Source organism: Strix uralensis, chromosome 1, assembly GCF_047716275.1.
Source record: "Strix uralensis isolate ZFMK-TIS-50842 chromosome 1, bStrUra1, whole genome shotgun sequence".
In the NCBI taxonomy this organism is placed as follows: domain Eukaryota; kingdom Metazoa; phylum Chordata; class Aves; order Strigiformes; family Strigidae; genus Strix; species Strix uralensis.
The window spans coordinates 16,298,782-16,320,560 of NC_133972.1; the positions used below are offsets into that span (position 1 = coordinate 16,298,782).

Here is a 21,779-nt window from a genome sequence, read left to right on the forward strand (position 1 = left end):
TACCAGATGTCTTAGGCACATGACAGGAACAGACCTTCTGGGTCCTTGAATTTAGATCCTTGCTGTCACAGAAAACCACAATGTATAACCCCTGTCTAGTTCCCTAAATTTGTATGACTCCATTGAAAGCAGTTCGAATTTTTGCCAGCTGGACAACCATTTCAGACTTTCACACCTTTATTGGTTAGAAATCTTCTAATTCCTAACAGTTTTATTTGCATCTTTTGTTTATAGCCATTCATTTTTGTTTCAGTATCATTCCTCAGCTGAACTACTTGTTTTCCCTTCTTAGCATTTACTCTCCCTCACCTATCTATGGAGCAATCACACCTTCTCTCAGCTTTTAATTGCTATGTTAAGCAAGACAAACTCACATCATCTCTTCTCATAAGACATTTTCCCTTGTTCCTTTCTCTGGTTATACCAATAAAGTTCTCCCTACTCATTTCACTGTGATTACTTCTTTCTTAAATATAGATAATCAAAACTATCCACATTAATTCTGATAATTGTTTACTAGGGTGTTTTACAATGGCATTAATATTTAACCTGCCCACTGCATCCTAGGAATTTTTGGCTGTTCACACTGGGATCCCATTTGTTATGTATTATTGTCTCGACTTTCCAACATTTAGACATATGCTGACTTCTTCTGCAAAGGTATTCATTATAATACTAAATATTATTTGACCCAAAACAAATTAAGAGGTCCTTTAATTTTCTGATGAGCCATACTTCATCCAGCTCATCAACAATCTGTGCAATTCTATTTCCATCTCTGCTCTTTTTGGAAGAAAATCAAATATGTTAGATCTGTAACAATTCCCTTCTTCCAAAAATCAGAGGGTTTTTTAATCAAAAAAGGATATCCATTACATTGACTTTGTTAAATCCTTTATATGTTTTCATATTCTTTGTGTTCTGCCACACATTAGAAAGTGATGTCTGCTTCACTTACTGGCTTTATGTGCACTCTGACCTTTCTTAACTGCAGGGTAAAATGTGGGCACTAAGTCATTAAACTATGGTAGCTCCATTAGTTTACATTTTCTTTGTAATTTCATGTAATTTGAAATAAAAATTCACATGTAGAACTGAAGTTAATAAACTGATATGTAAAGACTTTCTCATCCTGCTACTCTTTGAAGTGACTGTGTGGCTTCTTGCATTAGTTCATGTGGTAAGTAGAAGCAGGATGCCACTTTGAGCTCAGTTGACTTCTCCAGCCCAACTTTGTCACTGAGTTTTCTGCTTTAACAGGGTAAACAGGAACATGTTCCAAAACAAACTAAGAGGACAAGCTTCCTCTCTTCTTGATAGTAATGACTAAATTTGACATTCATGACTGGATGTGTCTTCTCCTGAAGACAAGGTGTCAGAGGCTAGATACACCAGCAGGCTTAAACATCTCAATACAAAGTTTTGATACTCAAAATACCTATTCAGCTGCCACCTAGCAGGAAGTGTGTTAAGCCTGTATCAGCCTAAATTTTCCAAAGAAATGTCCTCAGAATGTATCCTATGGCATGCCCAGATGTGCCTGCATCTTTGTAATACCTGAGTAGCACATGAAGAGCTCTGGTTTGAGTGGAGTAAGCACTGCTCTGCCTACCTTACATTGACAGACTTGGCAGATGTTCCCAGTGCATTCCTTTTATCTGCCCATGTGGGTTTCAGATACCTACCTTCCACTGCATCTGTGGATGCTCTGATCACTAGATTATGAGGAAACAATATCTTTGAATATCTCAATCTTTTCTTCACCACTTTGCAGGAATAATGACATTCTTAATGAACCACGAAGCAAATGAAGGGATAGACGTGGTAGCTAAGAGACCGCCTGAGATGCAGTTATTTTTTTTCCCCAAAAATACTTTAATATTTAAAAATGCTCATCTCAGCAAAGAACAGTGGTGGGGTTTTGGTAACATGCTGTCCATGGGACTAAAATGAATCTCTGTTGCTCTTTCAGTAAGTAAATAGCCCACACAGTCTCTGCAATCACAGAAACACAGTCAAAATATGGTTGAGTATGGAGGGGACATCTGGAGGTCATCTGGTCCAACCCCCCTGCTCCAGACCTTGTCCCTAATGTGTGGGACCTGGGGCTCCTGAAGGCTGGTCTTGCTAGTAAAGACTGAGGCAAAGAAGGCGTTCATTACCTCAGCCTTTTGCATGTCCTGTGTCACCAGGGCCCCTGCCTCATTCAGCAGTGGGCCCACATTTTCCATAGTCTTCTTTTTGCTACTTAAGTAGCATGTCAGTACTTGAAGAAGCCTATCTTCTTTTTGCCTTGCACTCTCCTTTCAGGATCCTGAACTACACCATCTCATGATCACTCCAACTGGTGCTGTCTTCAAACTTCACATCCCCAGCCAGCCCCTCCTTTTTCATGAGTGTAAGGTCCAGCAGAGCATCTCTCCTCGTTGGCTTCTCTTTCACTTGTGTCAGGAAGTTGTTACCAATGGAACCTTGCTTATGCTCTGCTGTCTTGCTCCTTCAACAGATATTGGGGTTGTTGAAGACCCACATGAGGGCCAGGGCCTGTGAACTTGAGGCTACTTCTAGCTGTCTCTAGAAAGCCTCATCCACTTGTTCTTTGTGGTCAGGTGGCCTGTAGCAGACACCCACTACACTGTCACCCATATCACTATTCTCTTTAATCCTTACCTTTAATCCTAATCATCAACATCGCACCATACATTGAAATGCCACGAGTGAGGAAATCTGAAATGGTCCAACCACTTTGCATTGTTTCCTGAGGCGATATGGCCTGAATCCAATGGGTCTTCTGGTTCTAATTCATTTAGATGCTTTTGAGAATCTTTCTTCTCAGTGTTGAAACAGGGTCTTGGGAGTCTGTAAGCTATTTTTTTTCTTTAAATTGGACTTTTTACATAAAATGTTGGCAATTGTTTAATTAGCCTAAATTATTCTTTTATTAGTCTAAGTTATTCTTTATTCTTTTTACCAAAGCAATTCATTTTTAAAGTAGAAAAATATTTTCTGTGACTAAATTATAAGATATAATGAAAAAGGAGGTGTTTTTAATAATACTAATACAATTGTATCCATGATGCTTCAAATATTTATGCACATGATTAATTCAAATTATGTCAATAGATTGATTCAAGTAAATATAATTTTTTCTCTTTAAGTGTTTGTGAGAACATTGTAATGTGGTAGATGCTAAATGTACATATAAAGCTTTGGCCACAGACTTTCCTAACACTTTGTAGCATTTCATTATGGTTTAAATGCTAGTTTAAAAAAAATCAACTTAAATCATGATGAAAATTAATTAATTTTTAAGTTCCTCTTGATTCAGTCTCTGTCTCTCTACCTTGCTTTGCTACATTTGTTTTGAAGACAAGGAAAAATAGTATTTCTCCTCCTGAGTTTCCATTCAGAAACATTACACACATGTATAATTTCTTACATTTTGAAAGAAAAGATAAAACATTAATGTAAAATTTCCTTTAAAAGTTAATAAAACAGTGACTCTATTTTTTAAGAAGAGCATGAAGGCAGTTACTATCCCAAGACTGTCATTACACTATCTTGCATAATTTAGGCTTTTTATATCCTCTTGATCTAAACATCTTGACTTTGTTTTTAAAATAGAGCTTGGATTACCGTAGTGCATTTTGTCTTTACTCATGCACTGAAGACAGCTCTCTATTAGTATGAACTCTTAACAAATGTTTTATACAGTTATAAATCCTTTCACTCACTCTTTTAAGTTTTCCACTGTTACAGGAGGAAATAGGAATGGGTCTCGTGTTGGCTTTACATTTCATGAGACTCATGCATACAGAGAAGCAAAATAGTTAAGAAAAGGTGGCTAAACCAGGCAGGTCCCTCTACTCACATAGCAGTCAAAACTGAGCATATACCACGTGGCTGTGCCTTTTATCCTCTGCCAGTGTGTTACAGTTTTCTATCTCTAATAATCATGAAGTCAAAGAACATATTTTTACCTCCAACATGTCAATTCTGTCTCCCACTCTCCTGTATCACTCCGTGATACTCCTGCTTTGTAGATATTTTTTCCTGCTGCAGAATAAAAAAGTAAACAATACCAAAGATATCATCTTCCATTTTGGGGGGTCTACCCTCAATGCTGGCAACCATAAATTATTACAAATATGATTTTAAGAGAAGAAAATCTTTGTCTAAAGCTTTCAAAAAAAGGGAGCCACAGTTAGCTGGGTTCATCTACCCTGCCCCCTCACACACACCCTTTTCATATACAGAGTTACTACACTAAAAGTAAACTTGAGACATATTTTTGGATGGCCTTTTTTACTGTAGTAGTACAGTGCATAGTGCAGCAGGGTCCTTACTCTGACGGTGACCCCTGGACAGCCACACACAAGTAAATAGCAGCCACCACAAATGACAAAAACTTACATGGCAAGGCAGAAAAATCAATTCGTTCATATCATCGTGAGCACCTGGCCAGATGTAAGTTTTTTGATAGCTACCACCCAGGCATCTAAATACCTTTACAAGTCTTAACCACATCCTACAGCAGAATCTGCATCTAATACACAAATTACAGAAAAACACCACAGAAGAGAAAGAAAAGGACATGGGCAATGTGCTTTCTCAAAATCATGCCACAGAAGAGTGACAGTCTTGATGTCTACTTTTCAGGCTTGCACCAGGCTCTTACCAATTTTAGTATGATGCACAATTTACAATTTTGGCTGATTTTTATGACATTCAAAGGTGACGTATTTGAGAAGGGGGTTGGTATCCTTTGTAACTGCTTGTAAGCACTCAGACCCGTTGCTCAGCATTTTTAGAACCATGCCAACTGCATAGCAATTTTTCATAGGAAAAGAAGCTACTCTCCCCTCTCAAAAATCTCTCTGATACTTTACCATGCTCAGACATAATCTGATTTTATGAACATTAGCATCCACTTTTATTTTGCTTTTCATCCAACAAAAAATAAGTACCAGTTACACAAAACCCTTTGTATGCTGCGTGGGAGAGCTCTGTTTTGATGTCTGTGCTTCCCCCTTGTTGAGGTGTCTTCTGTTGCATGGGACCAATTCAGTTTCATGGTAGAGTGTTGCAGTTAAAAGGATATAATGAAGTATATTATAACCACTACAGATGGGAAAGCACATGTTTCCTCTCCTTTTTCACTCAGTGCACTGACTACCGTTCCCTTTGTGTGAATCATCTCTCACAGAAGAGACCAGAAGATATTGCTGCTGTATTTTTTAAGCTTTAGCAACTCTCATGAGATGAATCAACAAGACCTTCAACTGAGTCACCATTCCTTCCTTCCTTCCAGGCAGCTAAGTAGATATTGGAAGAGGGATGGCTGGATGAGAGTTAATATCATCTATCTGAAATTGTATTTATTGCCTTAGATGTAAAGCAAGTAGGTATTTTTTCAAACCCTGCTCTAACCATCTCATGTTTGACCTTAAACAAGTCTTTTCACATATCTTTGCTTTGGTTCTCTGTTTATGCAGGACTGATAATGTTATTTTTCATTCTTGATGTCCATGGCTGAAAATTGCTACATCAACTAAAATATAATCATAAAAACATGAGATTTGTTTCCAAGTGCTTATCTACAAGACAGCTGGAGCACAATTAGCATAACGGAAGATATTAATAAATAATGATAATAAATAATAATCTTCTTAGGGCATATTTGGCCTTTGCATGATCTTTCATATGAAATTTTGGAACTTTCATTTAAATGCAATATTTTTTATCCCCCAAAGCAATCTAATCTACTGTGTAGCAAGACTGGTATTTCTGCTTGATTGGTTGGTTGACAGTTAGGTTTATTTTAAAGTGCAATAAAAATAACTGATTCTTAGTTATTACCAAAATCAAATCCCTCCTTATCTTTGTCCTCACACAGATGCTTACTCATGATGAGGAAGGTGCTGTATTCCATTCTGACTTCCCTTCAGATTGAGCTCCACTATAGTTCTGCCTTTCCAAAATATTGTGAATTACTTGTGTAAGTGATTGTCTGCCCGTAGAAAGAGAATTGATGTTTGTCCACAAGGTGAGAAAAGCCGGCACCATCTTTTTTTACTACCTTGCACCTAGAGAGCATTTAACCAGTTGCAGATAGCAAAAGGTCGAGACAGGTTTCCAGCAGTTTAAAGTTCCCCCTCAGCTGCAGTCAAACAGCAGGTAGGACCACCCCAGGGAAAACTTGGGGAAGGATTGTAAATCTGTGCTGTTCTCTACTCAACTTCTGCTCCAGAGGAGTAATCTTGTGTGTGCATGGAAACACAATGGCTCAGTGACCTAATCTCTCTCTACCAGAAACAAGCTGTAAACGAGAAGTGCTGTATCTAACAGATATGCCTCTTTCTTAACCTTTTGAGAGCAGACTACTGGTAGTGAATAGCCCACTTTTAATGCTAGTATTGTTGAAACAGTGCAGCTGTAAATGTGCACTTGAGGAAATTACTCCACACAGTAGTATCCCAGTCTATTATTCCCTTAAATACTGAAAAACAGAAAGGGGGAGGGATGGGGGATTGGAATAATGTTGTTAGCTGAACTCATGTAAAACAGCAATAAGGAAGCACTGAAATACGCCTGTAAATGTTTCAGAATATGTAGATATGGATGGATATTGGTGCAAGTGGCATGTGAGCAGCAGAATTAAGCTTGATGCTTCAGACTAGCCAACGGATTAGCAGAATAATGAAAAAAAATCCAGTGGGCTTCAGCGAGATCCCCCTGCAGAGCTGTCACCCTCACACTGAAAAAGTGTTTCCTGATGTTCAAAGGGAACCTCCTGTGTTCCAGTGTGTGCCCATTGCCTCTGGTCCTGTCACTGGGCACCACTGAAGAAAGCCTAGATCCTTCTTTATACCCTCCCTAGGTGTTTATATACATTGATGAGATCCCCCCTGAGACTTCTCCAGACTGAACAGCCCCAGCTCTCTCAGCCTCTTCTCACAGGCGAGATGCTCTAGTCCCTTAATCATCTCAGTGGCCCTTCACTGGACTCTCTCCAGTATGTCCATGTTTTTCTTGTACTGTGGACCCCAGGACCAGACACAGCACTCCAGGTGTGGCCTCACCAGTGCTGAGAAGAGGGGGAAGGATCACCTCCTTCAACCTTCTGGCAACAATTCTAGTAAGGCAGCCCAGGATACCATTTGCATTCTTTGCCACCAGGGCACACTGCCAGCTCATGTTTGACTTGGTCTCCACCAGGACCCCCAGGTTCTTTTCTGCAAAGCTGCTTTCCAGCTGGGTGACCCCCAGCATGTACTAGTGCATGGAGTTTTTCCTCGCCAGGTGCAGGACTTTGCAGTTCCCCTTGCTGAACTTCATGTGGTTCCTGTCAGTCCATTTCTCCAGCCTGTTGAAGTCCCTCTGGATGGCAGCATGGATGTCCCAGTTTTGTGACATCTGCAAACCTGCTGAGGGTACACTCTGCCCTGTCATCAGCTAGATAATTAATGAAGATTTGAAGAGGACTGGAGCCAAGATTGACCCCAGGGGTACACCACTAGTTACTCTCTTTCCTACCTTAAAGCTTGCATTTGCCTTCTCTTCACTTGCCTTTTCCACAATTTTTTTCTGACATCTCTTCCCAATATTTCCCAGTACTCTGGGAATCCCAGACTACGGGAGTCCCAGAATTTCCCAGGACTATGCTGCAATGTAGTACAGTACTTCTGAGTCAACAGGTATATATTGAATATATAAGATTCAAACCACAGGTGGGGATAATTAATTTCAAGGGCTCAGCATGGAGACAATAAATGAAGATTATTATAATAGAGAGAGTTTAATCCAACACAGGCAATGAAGGAACAAGACAACAGCTAGCTATTCAGTAAGGCAGCCAGATATATGAAAATATATTTGAACAGTCATAAAACAAAGTTATGAAAGAAGGATTTCAACATATGTAATTCCCACTAATCCAAAGATGCTTGGTTTCTGTAAACAGAAAGCTAGAATTTACACCTAGTATTTGTCCAGTTGTTGAAACTGGTCCAGTTGTAAATCTTACTAGAAGGGAGATGTGAAAGTATCATGGAAGAAGGACAGTAATGTATTAAAGTTCATGTCTTTTAAATATACAGCAAAACAATTTATTTGTGTGCAGTCTTGTCTTACAATGTGACAACATAGTCATATGCATAAGAAAACAGCAGCTCTTGCTGAATCAGGACAACGTCTCTCAGTAGATCTAATTCCCTGTCCATTTGCAAAGAAATGTCACTGCAAGATTGCAGCTACCAGATGTAGATCCCGCACACAGCAGAGACTGAATCAAGTACCTTCAGGCTGCAGGTTGAGAAAATGAGTATCAAAAATATGAGAAGAATAGACACTTCAGAAGATGCTCCTTTCTGCGTTTGACAAAGCCTTTTTCTTTGTTTTTCATTCTGATTTGTTTATCTGGTCTGCAGGATGCTTTGAAAATTTCAAAATTAAAATGTTATATAAAAACACACTGAAAAGGTCATAAGAAGCTTCAGACATTCTGAAGAGTTCTGTATTCCTGATGAATTTGCAGAGGACTTTAATAAATCCTGTCCACCATAAACTAGTTTCTTTAATCTTTGCAAAACAACACCCTTGGATTTCTATTTGTATCTTTTCTAAATATTACAGTATCATTTTTTCCAGACCTTTAATGGTTAAAGACATTCAGTTATACATGTCTTCATTCCTTTACCTTTCATTGAGAAGTTAATTTCTCTTCTCCTTTCCATACATGTTAGCAGCAAATGTATAGCAGTCACTGTACCCCCTTTTTCACAGGAAAGTAATATTTTATCAATATAGATGGTCATCACTCTTTCTGTATATCTCAAATCCCTGAACATCAAGGCAGGGACTTGGGGAACAAAGTCCCTCCCATTGTAACCCAGCTCAGGTTCAAGACCACCTGAGGAACCTGAACATACAGAAGTCCATGGGACCTGACAAGATACATCCCAGGGTCCTGAGAGAACTGGCTGATGTAGTTGCTAAGCCACTCTGCATCATATTTGAAATGTCATGGCACTCAGGTGAAGTCCCCAGTGACTGGAAAAAGGGAGAAACATCACACCCATTTTTAAAAAGGGTAAAAAGGAGGACCCTGGAAACTACCAATCAGTCAGCCTCATATCTCTGCTTGGTAAGATCATAGAAGAGATCCTCCTGGAAGCTATGTCAAGGCATACACATGACAGGGAGGTGATGAGAGACAGCCAGCATGGCTTCACCAAGGGAAAATTGTGCCTGACTAATCTAGCGGCCTTCTACAATGGAGTGACTGGATCAGTGGACAAGGGAAAAGCTACTGATGACCTTTTATATGATCCTTCACAACATTATTGCTGCTAAATTGGAGAGATATGGGTTTGATGGATGGATTGTTTGATGGATAAGGAACTGGCTAAATGGCTGTGTCCAAAGAGTTACAGTCAATGGTTCAATGTCCGAGTGAAACCAGTAACAAATGGTGTCCCTCAAGGGTCCATACTGGGAACAATACTATTTAATATCTTCATCTTTAATATCTTCATCAGTGCACAGTGGGAATGAGTGCACCCTCGGCAAGTTTGCAGATGAAACCAAGCTGAGTGGTGTAGTTGATAGCTTGAGGGAAGGGATGCCGTCCAGAGGGACCTAGACAGGCTGGAGGAGTGTGATCACAGGACTGGAACACCTTTTCTATGAAGAAAGGCTGAGAGAGTTGGGATTGTTCAGCCTGGAGAAGAGAAGGCTCCAGGGAGAATTTACTGCTGCCTTTCAGTATATAAAAGGGTCTTATAAGAAAGGCAGAGAAAGACTTTTTATGAACGTTTGTAGTAGCAGAACAAGGGGCAGTGGTTTGAAACTGAAAGAGGGTCGATTTATATTGGTTATGAGGAAGAAATTCTTTACAATGAGGGTGGTAAGACACTAGACCAGGTTGCCCAGATAAGCTGTTGATGCCCCATCATTGCAAGTGTTTAAGGTCAGGTTGGGTGGGGCTCTGAGCAACTTGATCTAGTGAAAAATGTCCTTGCCCATGGCAGGGAGGTTGGACTAGATGACCTTTAAAGGTCCCTTCCAACCCAAACCATGCTATGGTTCTGTGAGTCTGTGATTGTCCAATGGATTGTTTACTCCATACAGAATATCAGCTTGTTCTAAAGGTTCAGAAAGACACTGAGCCTTGCTTGTTACGATATTAATCTGGTGGATGGATTTATACCATGAGAAGTCGGTGTTAAAAGATGTTACATTGAAGTAACAGCTTTATTCACCCTTTTTTCATTCTTGACACTTCCATAAATGACTGCATAAGATCCAAGAGAGTATAAAGTTGCATGATTTTTTTTTTGATTGACTTGTTAACCTACAGGCACATGTAGAGTGTGTCTAGTCTGTACAACGAACACCCATGTTAGAGAGATACTCGAGCTAATTCTAAGAAAGATGGCATATCCACATAAATCAGCACTCAGCTATGCTGGGTTTGATCCTAGGTGCAGTATAGCCTCTCATTAGAACTAATTACTCTTGGCACAGCATCATGCTGATGCAGCTGCGCAGCTTCCAGAGCTAGTTCATTTGGCACTTAGCTCAGGGATCACTGCAGTCTTGGGCATAGATGTGCACTGTCATTTGGTCAAATGAATGAAGCTTTCGCTCATTAGTTCAAATGGCCATTTCATTTGGGAATTAGATAAATGATGAAATCTTCCAGGTGCTTAGTCCAATTATTGGAAATATGGTCATGATTTTTGACAGCTACCTGATTATTAACAGACAGCCAAGCTATGCTGTAATTCCTGCATTGCAGTCAAGCAACTTGGATCAACAATTTCTCTCTGAGATCTTGTTTTGGTCGCTTTAATTTTTAGTTGTATCCCTTGAGAAGTGGCCTCCTCAAAGCAGGTCCTGTGTTCCAATATGGCACTTCAGGGTAGCATGTGTAGCCCTTTGCACATATTTTTAGCAGCCAGGAACAACCTATCAATGCTTTTTTCGATGTCAGCATTGGCATGGCCATCTCTCACCCCTGTGCAAATGAGGGCAGCAGGGCAAGTAATTTAGAGATGAGTTTGTAAAACTATCTTTAAACTCAGCTATCTAAGTGTGAAAGGCAGACAAGATAGTTGCTTTCAAGTCCTGGAAAGCCCTCTTTTCTATCCAGAGTCTACTAAAGGTCAGTGGGAAGGATTCCAGTGACTACAGATATGAGACCTGTTCTTCACCCTGGCGATGGATTCCATATCAAGATATATAAACCACTAGCTCTAGATAGGTTTAGCATCTCTGTTGATTAAGTTTTCCTTCATTTTCAACCATTTCACTGAATTCTGCCTACTGATTTAGTTGGTGAGCCCTTTGTCAGAGAGGTATTTACAAACAAACTGTCCAAGAAGTTTGGCAGATGTTGCCCTTACAGAGATAGAATATTTTCAAGCTGTTGTTTTCACGGAACAAGCAAGCAAAGTGGAGGGAGGAAATATCTGCCTGGCAAGTTTTAGTCTACAGTGTATCCTGCTTCACAGCCAAGCAAGTGAGCTCTGATTCTAGCTGTAACAAGGCATTAATGTTCTAAGAATGGCATTCCAAAAGGATTTAAATAGTTAGATAATATTCCCTTTGATGTAAGTCACCGAAAACATCAGTGAGCCCCATTGATGGGTACAAAAATACGTCAGGGGAGGTAAGAGAAACAAAGTACAAGGGAGGAGATGAAAGTATGTGTTTCAGAGAAAGGGTAATGGGAGAAGAGAGAAATAGAAACACCGGCATACAAAACTGACTGTGAGGAGGGTTGTAATCCCTCCTTTTTTTTCACAGCTGCTGTGTCTTAACCTCCACCTACTGCTTAGTATCTTTGAGCACCCACCCATCTGCTGGCGTCTCTTTCTTTGCTGGCAGCCTCATTATAGCTAGAGATCCTAGCCTGCAGTTTATCAACAAAGATCAAACTAGGAAAATAGGAAAAAAAAAGAGACTTGAAACACAAGGATTTCTAGGAAAATGGGAGACCTAGCTGTTCATAGATCTTGAATGCCAGTAAAGTCCATCAGCTCATTTAGCCTGACTTTCTGCATAGCAAAGGACATAGTTCATGTTACTTTCTGTGCTGTTGAGCCTCAGAACTTGTGTTTAACTAAAACATATCTACCAGAAAGCCTTGAAAGGAAGGACCCAAGGAATGCAGAATCCCACAGACAATGCAGTCATAGAATCACAGAATCATAGAATACCAGGTTGGAAAGGACCTCAAGCATCATCTGGTCCAACCTTTCTTGGCAAAAGCACAGCCTAGGCAAGATGGCCCAGTACCTGGTCCATCCAAATCTTAAAGGTGTCCAATGTTGGGGCATCCATCACTTCCCTGGGAAGAGTATTCCAATGGCTGATTGCTCCCATTGTGAAATACTTTCCTCTTGTGTTCAATTGGAATCTCCCCAGCAGTAACTTGTACCCATTACTCTCATCTTTTCCATGTGATTCCTTGTAGAAAGGAATTCTCCACCTTCTTTGTAGCCACCCTTTAAATACTGGACCATGGCAATAAGGTCCCCCTTAAGCCTTCTCTTCTCAAGGCTGAATAAACGCAGTTCTCTCAGCCTCTCCTCACATGGCAGGCTTCCCAGTCCTTTGATCACCTTTGTGGCCCTCCTCTGGAACCTCTCCAGCTTGTCCACATCTTTTTTGTAGAGCAGGGATTAAAACTGAACACAGTATTCCAGGTGTGGCCTGACAAGTGCTGAGTAGAGTGGGACAATGACTTCTTTATCTCTGCTGGTGATGCCCTTGTTGATGCAGCCCAGCATCCTGTGGCCTTTCTTTGCCACAGCAGCACACTGTTCACACATATTGAGCTCATTGTCCCCCAGGACCCCCAGGTCCCTTTCCGCAGAGCTGCTCTCCAGCTAGATCGCAGCCTGTGTTGCACTCCTGGATTATGTTTTCCCAGGTGCCAGACTTTACATTTGTCATTGTTGAACATCATAAGGTTCTTGTGAACCCACTCTTCCAGCCTGTTCAGGTCTTCCTGCAGGGTGGCGCAGTCGTGTCCCTTCCTTTTCATGGGCAAATGCCTCATAAATTTAAGATGAGGAAACAGTGGAAAGTGAGTAGAGCTGAAAAACAAGAACACAAAACAAAGAGTGAAAAGGGCATTTAGTTTGCCAAAGTTCTGAACAGATGGTTGACAGTGACCTGAGACCTTAGAAAACTGAATCGATGAAATAAACGTGTTCAGATTTAATTATATAATTGCACAAGGCACAGAAAGCGTAAAACTAAGTCACAAACTTCAGCTTAATGAGTGAATATATGTGGCAGAAGCACATAAAAAGTTCACCTTTGTTCAATTTTGTGACATTTCCATTACAAAACCTTGTATTGGGTGAATAAACTAAAACCCACATTCATTTTCTTTTGTTTATTTCATAATTAAGCAATTTCAGACATTTGTTCAATGTCTGGTCCTCATTCTCATTTCTTAAAACAACTGGTTTGAGTTTTATGGTATTTGGTAGAATAGAAAATAAAAAGATCATTCATAAAACTCACTTCATGAGCTACAAGGTGACTGACTACTAGAAATCTCTGGGACCTGTGCTCTCATTTGATACATGTTTCTGAAAAAATCCTGCTCTGGTTCAGTTGATCACTGGGGTTTAAATAGTCAGATATGCACGTTTGTTAGATATCTTTTAATCATCCCCTTCAAAAGTTAGGCAGAATAATACCACTGTCATGTCAACCAAGGATGTTTTTGAGTCAGAGATACCTCATCATTCAAGGGCTGTATATGTAGACATAAAGAGATTGAAAAGGAAACCATACTTAAGAAAAAAACTTAAGTAATTGCTAGTTTTCTACATAACTACTTATGCTGGACTTCTGAACAAATTTGATGCTGTACTAGGTCTGGCTGAGATGGAGTTAACTTTCTCCACAGCAGACCATAAGTTGGTGTGTTTTGGATTTGTGCGTAACACACAGTGTTGATACCACACCAGTGTTTTGGCTATTGCTGAGCAGTGCTTGCACAGCATCAAACCTTACTCTCTTTCCCACTTTTTCCCCAGTCAGTAGGCTGAGGGTAGCAAAGAAGTTAGAAAGGGACACAGCCAGGACAGCTGACCATTGGCCAAAGGGCTGCTCCATACCATACAACACCATGCCCAGCAGTAAAGGTGGGGTAGATGAAAAAGAAGGAGTGGGGGCAGCTCAGTGTGCTCAAAGCCCCATCCAACCTGACCTTGAACGCTTCATTCCCTCAGTCCCTGCCTTGAGATTCAGGGTCTCGAGAGATGAGGGAAGAGCAATTGCCAGTGAAAACGGAGACAAAAAAGTTGTTGAGTACCTCAGCCTTCTCCGTGTCAGTTGTCACCAGATCCCCGGTCTTATTTATTGGGAGGAGATACAATTTCTTTTGTCTTCCTTTTCTGACTAACATGCCTGTGATCAGACATTCATCCATTTCTGTTAAGGTACAAGTACCTTAACACTTTACCTAGAGATGCTGGTTGGAAAATATACTTAATCTGTAGACTTGAAAATTTATTCCAATGGAAACTGAGGATGAAGAGTCTGAAGAAGCATCATAACTCACATGTGAGACATGCTGTCATGCAGCCTCTGCTCATCTGCAAAGCTCATTTCAGCCCATCAGCCTAGCAAGTTGCCTCCCCTTTGGTTGTGGTTTAGGCCCAGCCAGCAACTAAGCATCAGACAGCTGCTTGCTCACTCCTCCCCCTTCCCTGTGGGATGGGGAGAGGAGAATCAGAAAAAAAAAAAAAAACTCACGTGTTGAGATAAGAACAGTTTAATAACTACAATAAAATAAAATAAAATGTCAATAATAATTAAAAAATAGTATAATAATAATGATAGTAATGAAAAGGGATATAACAAAAAGAGAAATAAAACTGAAGAGTTAAAAAAAAGTGTTACACAATGCAATTGCTCACCACCTGCTGACCAATACCCCAAGCAATGATCCTCCCCTCTCGGGTAATTCCCCCCAGGTTATACACCGAGCATGATGTCCTATGGTATGGAATAGCCCTTTGGCTAGTTGGGGTGAGCTCTCCTGGCCGTGCTCGCTCCCAGCTTCTTGTGCACCTCCTCGCTGGCGGAGCATGGGAAACTGAACAATTCTTAACTTAGGATAAGTGCTACGTTCCAACAACTAAAACATCAGTGTGTTATCAGCATTATTCCCACACTAAATCCAAAACACACTGTACCAGCTACTAAAAGAAAATTAACTCTATCCCAGCCAAAACCAGGACATTGATTTATGAGACTCATGTTTTTAGGCTGCTTGGGGATGAATCAGCACAGTCCGTTGATGCTGTACTGCCCTCTCTAACTTTCAGCATGTCAGCAAGTACATGCACTGAAAAGAGACTTTGATGAAAAGATTTTTCTGGAATGCTTGTCCTTCCCTAACTACAAGATTAAATATAAAAATATAATATGAATTTACACAACTAGTACTCTTATGTCAGAGTGAATAACTTTCTCCAATAAGTACAAATTTCATTATAAGTCTTTCAGGCTGTGATACAGTTTTCAGTTTAAAGCCATGCATAAAGCTAGACTATGTAGGCACAGAACTTGCACTAGAAATATCTCTGTCAATTCTCTACACTTTCTCTTTTAAAGGAAGAATAATCTTCCTTTAAAAAATTAGAGATGCTTCCATCCAAAAGACAGTTTACAAACAAAGCAGTATTCTTGCAGAGATTTTAAAAAACCTGGATGGGGTTGTACTCAAGGTACCCACAAGCAATAGCAACAGTGCCATCAGTTGCCTCAGGATAAGATGAGAATTCTGCTAAGGGGTTCTCATTTTACAGTCTTGTAGACAGATGGCGTTTTGGGAAGCAATTCAAGACTGACAGTGAAGAGATCTAAGGCACTTCTTCAAAGCAAAAAGTAAAGGAGAATTACACACACACCCCCCTTGAAAATAGACTTGAACACAATGTACAATTTAAGTACTGGAGAGATTTTACTCTAATTCCTAATTTGCCTGAGTTTATTGGCAAAACTGCTGAAGTTATAAGACATAATAACATTAAAATGAAACATCTTTATTTCTTTAATGGCAAGCTTTGGCTCATACAGATTTTCTGTCTTGTAAAGTGCAAAAGGCCAAACAGACTAAATTCATGGCTTATGAAAGGCAGTTCATTCAAGAAATTAAATTATTTTATTCAGCAGAGAACAGAGAGTACAACAGCAATAAAATATGCTTTTAATTTTTTCTTTTAGAGATAGCCAATTTTGCAGAAAAAAAAGCAAAGGTGTCAATTGTATAATACATTTGGTTTGAAAGAACATTCTCTGTAAAGTTTATTCCTAGCCTTCCAGTTTTCATAAAAATGCATTTAATTCAGTCTGACGTAACCTTGTGAAAATCTATTAGGCCATGTACAAAAATATTTCCCACTATTTATCAGCATTGTTAGTGATAATGATCATAGAGTGGTACTTCTACCACAATTTAATAGTCTTGCAGAGGAAGATTTTTATAAGACTGTTTTGTTAATTCAACCAAACAAGAAACCTCAGCCAGACTGGAACACTGAGACCATAAGTGGGCACCCGAGATTTTTCAGAAGAATTAAAAGGGTGCTGCGGCTTTTTTATTTTATACATAAGAAAAACAAATTAAATAGAAGTCTTGGTTGTCTTTACTTCTGTCTGGTGTCCTTCTTTTGAATGCTATCACTGTTTTCTGGTAACTCTTTCACCTGATGTTTTACCACCATAATATAATTTACAGCCCCAAATTATATAAACTAAATATCGGTAGGAAAGTCAAAATTGTATTTCTTAATTTTAAAATCATCTATATATTATTAATCATGCTCCTTGCTTAATAATAAGTATCAGTTATATAGTTTGCTGAGAATGACATGGAGGAATGTCTAGTAGACCCTAATGGACATTTATAAAATTTCTAAACATGTTTGAATCATCCACTATAAATAGAACACTGTAGTGATTGCTAAGAATCCATTTCTTTTTCAGCCATAAAAGCTCATATAGGTCATTACCACTGCATTATTAGATAATTGTAAAAATTAATTGCCCCTCAAAAGAAAAAAAAGCACTTCTCCTGCACCACTTTTTTTATCAAAATGCATATTTCCCTAAAAAAAATATGGAAACTGGAAAGCTGTAGAAATGAAAAAATAATGTCATTGTTTCAGGGTCTGTTGTTTTCTTCTAAAAGCTGGTGAAGAGGTTTTTCCAATATTATTGAAATTACTAGTGGAAATAAAAAATCGTCTTCGAGGATAGAATTTATTCTGGTTAAATTTTACAATCCAAACTGATTTGATTTCCATCACATGCTATAGAAACTTTTTACGATGGCTTCCTTGGAAATAGTTTAACTCCTACTCAGGTTAGAAGGAACTGAAATTGCTTATAAATTCTGAAAGGTGGCTGAGCAGCACGTATTTCTGGTAAATATGACTCCTTTCTGTTTAGGAAGTATAAGTGAATTTGTTTGCAACATAAGATGTGTTCCCTTTTGCTTGGTGTTTCAGCTGCTACAGAGGTTTCCTTTTCATTTGATGTTGGAAATGGGCCTGTGGAGATCGTTGTTAGATCTTCTAACCAGCTCAATGATGACCAGTGGCATCGGGTCAATGCTGAGAGGAATGTCAAACAAGCCAGCCTGCAGGTAGACCAGTTACCTGTGGAGGTGCGTAAAGCACCAACAGAAGGACACACGCGACTGGAATTGTACAGCCAGCTCTACGTCGGTAAGATGCAGAGTGGGTAACTGGGCTTTGCTCTCACATGCTGAATGCTCTTTGCTTTGGTCTTGCCAGCAGCAGTTAGTTTAATGTGGGAAGTTGCACTCCTGAAGAACTTGTATGACAGCACAGGGGGGAAAAAAAAAAAAAAAAAGAAAAAAAAAGGGAAAAAAAAAAAAAGAAGAAAAGGCAAGTATGTCCATAATTACAGAAATAAAAAGATCAACTAAGAGAAAAGTATTCTGTGCTGGCAGCTTGTCATTTTTGTCTTTCCCCACCTGCAGCTCCTGGATGAAAGTGCCTTTAGCAGTCTAGTGCCAAAATCCTTTTTTGCCAAGTGTCTCTCACACACATAGACTTATTCACCACAGAAGTGAAAAATTCTGCATAGGTCTTGCCAGGACTGCATGTGCCTGCAGTGCCTATCCTAGCCTCGGCAGCACTTTCAGCCTCGAGGTTTGATCATTGCCCATGCTTTTGCATTCACAGCTCTCACTGGTCTTTTCCCTTCAGTCCCATGGGCTGTTTGCCCATTTGATGTAAGAAAGCATCACACAGTGTTACACAAATGCATTCCCTGGAACCAAGTTAGTCCAGCTGCTTTCTGGAGCTGCTGATCTCTGCTACATTTTGGGCAGGCTATTCCAGCAGCACTTGTATTTCTCTGACTGCTGTGAAGTGCAGATATGCCAAGTGCCATTAGCTGGAATCAGAACTGCATGAAATGTTGAGCAAAGAAGCACTTCCCTACCTCTCTAGATATCTGTTAACAGGAGAAGAGGGAAGGGGGAAGGAAAAAAAGACATCTCTTTTTTTCCCCATGTTACTTAGGGTTCAACAGGAGAAATTAATTAAAATGACGTTTAAAGCCTTCACTGCCTTAATAAGCAGCACAGTGTCACTGCAAACTGTGTATAATGTGTCACCAGATGTGTAGTCATTATTTACAAGCTCAGATTCTCCTTTACTGCTGTGATCCCAATAAAAGGCAGTTTCAAAATAAGCTGAAATGTGAAGTTTGTTTAAAAGGGGAAGCCTTAGCCTTTTAAAAGAAATACCAAGCCTTTTACTGAAAACAGGAAGAGCTGGACTTTTTTCCAGCCTGAGTTCTTGGGGAATTGTTGATAATGTTGATTTTTACTGGTACTTTTGAATTAACTGTATAACAGCTGCTGAATAACAGCAATGTTTTGAAATACCTAGTACCTTTATTGCTAAAAACTGAATGTCCAAATCCTCACCAGATTTTCTTTCTGCATCGTATCCATTTCATATGACTTGCTGATTGGAGCACACATCTCAAAGAACAGGTGTATTTCCTTACCCACAGAATCGATATGAGTTGGAGCATCCCAAATGAACACCCTGAACATCAGGGCCTGGAGAATAATACTGAACAAGATTTGTTTTGGTGCCTCCTGTTCCATTTTCTGTAGAATAAATATCTATTCCTTGGGCCAACAAGAGAGCCTGAGGGATGATGACTTTTGTGTCCTTGGGGCTAGGACAGTCACCAGAGGGGAGAGAAGGAAGTTAGATTATTAGGGGTTTTTTTGTCACTGCAGTGTATATGAGTTTACACAGACTGGAAGCACACCAGAATGTCCTCTGCGCTGTGCACTCAGCAGAGACCGAGCATTGCTTCTTATTCCAAAACATTCAGTTACCAGCAGTTAATTGGAAGCAATCCTCTCTCTTTGGTGTGTGTTTAGTCCTCTTCCCCACTCAGGTAAATATCAGTCTCTGTGCTCTGTGGTGATGAGCATTCAGATCTCCTCAGGGACTCTTCATCACCTGTGGCACCGCAGTAATCAAAGAGATGAGAGGATGAGGAGAAGGGATGACAGGCACTCAGTGTTATTAGCTTGCATTTTTTAGGGTTTTTTGTTTCTAATCCAGCCCCAGATAAGACTTTCCTAGCTGAAATCACATTTTTCAGCAAGTGTTTACAAGGGGGAGAAAAGCAATAGTTCTTACTGACTGCTAAGAAAAGCCATCTCAAGCCAGATTTTCAAATATAGCTCTTCAGTGTTACATCCTTCACCCTATACTCAGGAAGCTAAACAATATACCCAGTGTTGCTTGGAAATGAACATCTGTATTTCCTATTGCAACTGATAGTGGGGATTTAAATCTTTTCTTTCTTTCCCTATTATGGCTTTGAAAAATGTAATACTGCATAACTTATTATGGCATTATTATTAGCATCCATCTCATTAGCATACCTTCTCAGTCAAGCCAAGACCATTTCTTCCACTGTTATCTCTAAAAATCTTGAAGTTGATATGAAATGAAGTCTTACAGTGGAGGGCTAGAATCTCTAATGTCTGAGCAGTGTGAAGCAAACACACCTACTATTTATGCTTACTTATGGTATGGTATCAAAAGGTTAAGTTTCAGTGATTTCGCTGTCATTAGGACAAGGCAGTTCCTTGCCTTTACAAAGAAGTTACTTACTTCCAGATGTTGTCACAAGCTTAGCAGGGTATTTCAATATTTTAACTTAGCAACAACAATAAAATCTGTTAAGTGTTGTCTCACAGTTTTACATTCCCTCTCAGGTGCTGCAGGAGGCCAGCGAGGCTTCCTAGGTTGCATTCGTTCATTAAGGATGAACGGGGTGACGCTGGACCTGGAAGAGAGAGCAAAAGTCACGCCAGGGGTGAAGCCTGGCTGCTCTGGCCATTGCACGAGCTATGGGATGTACTGTGCAAACGGCGGTAAATGTGTCGAGAAATACAACGGCTACTCCTGTGACTGCTCCAAAACGGCCTATGATGGACCATTCTGCATTAAAGGTAAATGCTTCAGTGCAGGAGGCAGAGTATGGGAGAACTATCTGCCTGAGAAAAAACACAATAGACCCAATGCTTCAGCTTTTATTAATTAAGCAAGTAAATTGTTTAATACTTCTTACAAACAAGTCAAATTATATACCCACATCTTAAACATGATGATTTAAAACCACATCTCTCATTGGTACTGATATATATTACCTATTTAAATCCCATAATACAACAAAATGCATGAGGAATGCCTGTAGTCATAGCAGGTCTGGCAGACTATTCCATAGTCTTGAGCTGTTGAACAATAAATTCCTACTCACACAATGACATGGTTACTTCTTTAGAAAAAACATGGATTTAAACAAAAGCTACGTGGTCTCATTCAGAAACTTACTTGGAGATACGTAGGTGTGAGCTTTGGGGTGAATATCTTACAAATTGGGAGGCCAGCACTTGGATAAAAAATTTTATCCACCCATAACTAGATCAAGTCTTTTAGTAGCTCAAACTGAGTTAGAGATTGAACTTGCTAGGGTAAGGGAAGGTACAGGGCCCCAACATCTATGTGAGTCCTTTGGAAATGCCTAAAGTATGTTCTGAATTTTCAAAATCAACAGTTGTAAGAGACCGATTTACTATGGACACACATGCCTGCATAAGGAAGAAAGACAAGGAGTGAGGAAAAGACGGCTCTTACATACAAAAAAAGAAAATTATAATAAAGATGCTAATTCATTTCCACCTTTTTTTTTTATTTCACCAGAAATGATTGTGACAAAGTAGTAATGGGAATATAATTTTCCAAATGTTTGCAGGCTTTGTGGCCATTCATTTGTTTCCCTTATATGTCATAGGATATTCTCATTATATTCTTGAAATACTCTTCTCAATTCCTCTAAAGGTTTCATCACATTTACCTGAGGTGCTAATATCACTCAGCAGCTCCCTTTCACTGTGCTTTTATTGGTACACAAAATCACCCAATCTGTTGCTTTTCCTAATCATTTTAAAAGCTTCCTCAGAAAGTACTAATCTTACATATTCAACTAAAAAATGTGAAGGCTCCTCTCATCAGTATCTGTGATGTTAAAGAAACCTCTAGTCTCATAAACTGCTCTTCTGTTTTTACATTACCCACTGTACCAGGAATCCTGCAGGCAGGCTGGGTCACCAGTCACCAAATTCCCTTCATGAAGCTGTCTTGGCAGTAGGGGAATGTTCCTGTCCTTTGACA

The 21,779-nt window shown here is 39.7% G+C and overlaps 1 protein-coding gene across 1 annotated transcript in view; it reads left to right on the forward strand.

Annotated features, from left to right (window-relative positions):
- CNTNAP2 (contactin associated protein 2) overlaps window positions 1-21,779 on the forward strand; it is a 1,208,535-nt gene that overhangs the window by 1,075,550 nt on the left and 111,206 nt on the right. Inside the window, exons 17-18 of the mRNA XM_074892371.1 lie at window positions 17,547-17,765; window positions 20,321-20,557. Of these exons, the coding sequence (XP_074748472.1) occupies window positions 17,547-17,765; window positions 20,321-20,557 (456 nt within the window). The remainder of the gene's footprint in view (window positions 1-17,546; window positions 17,766-20,320; window positions 20,558-21,779) is intronic.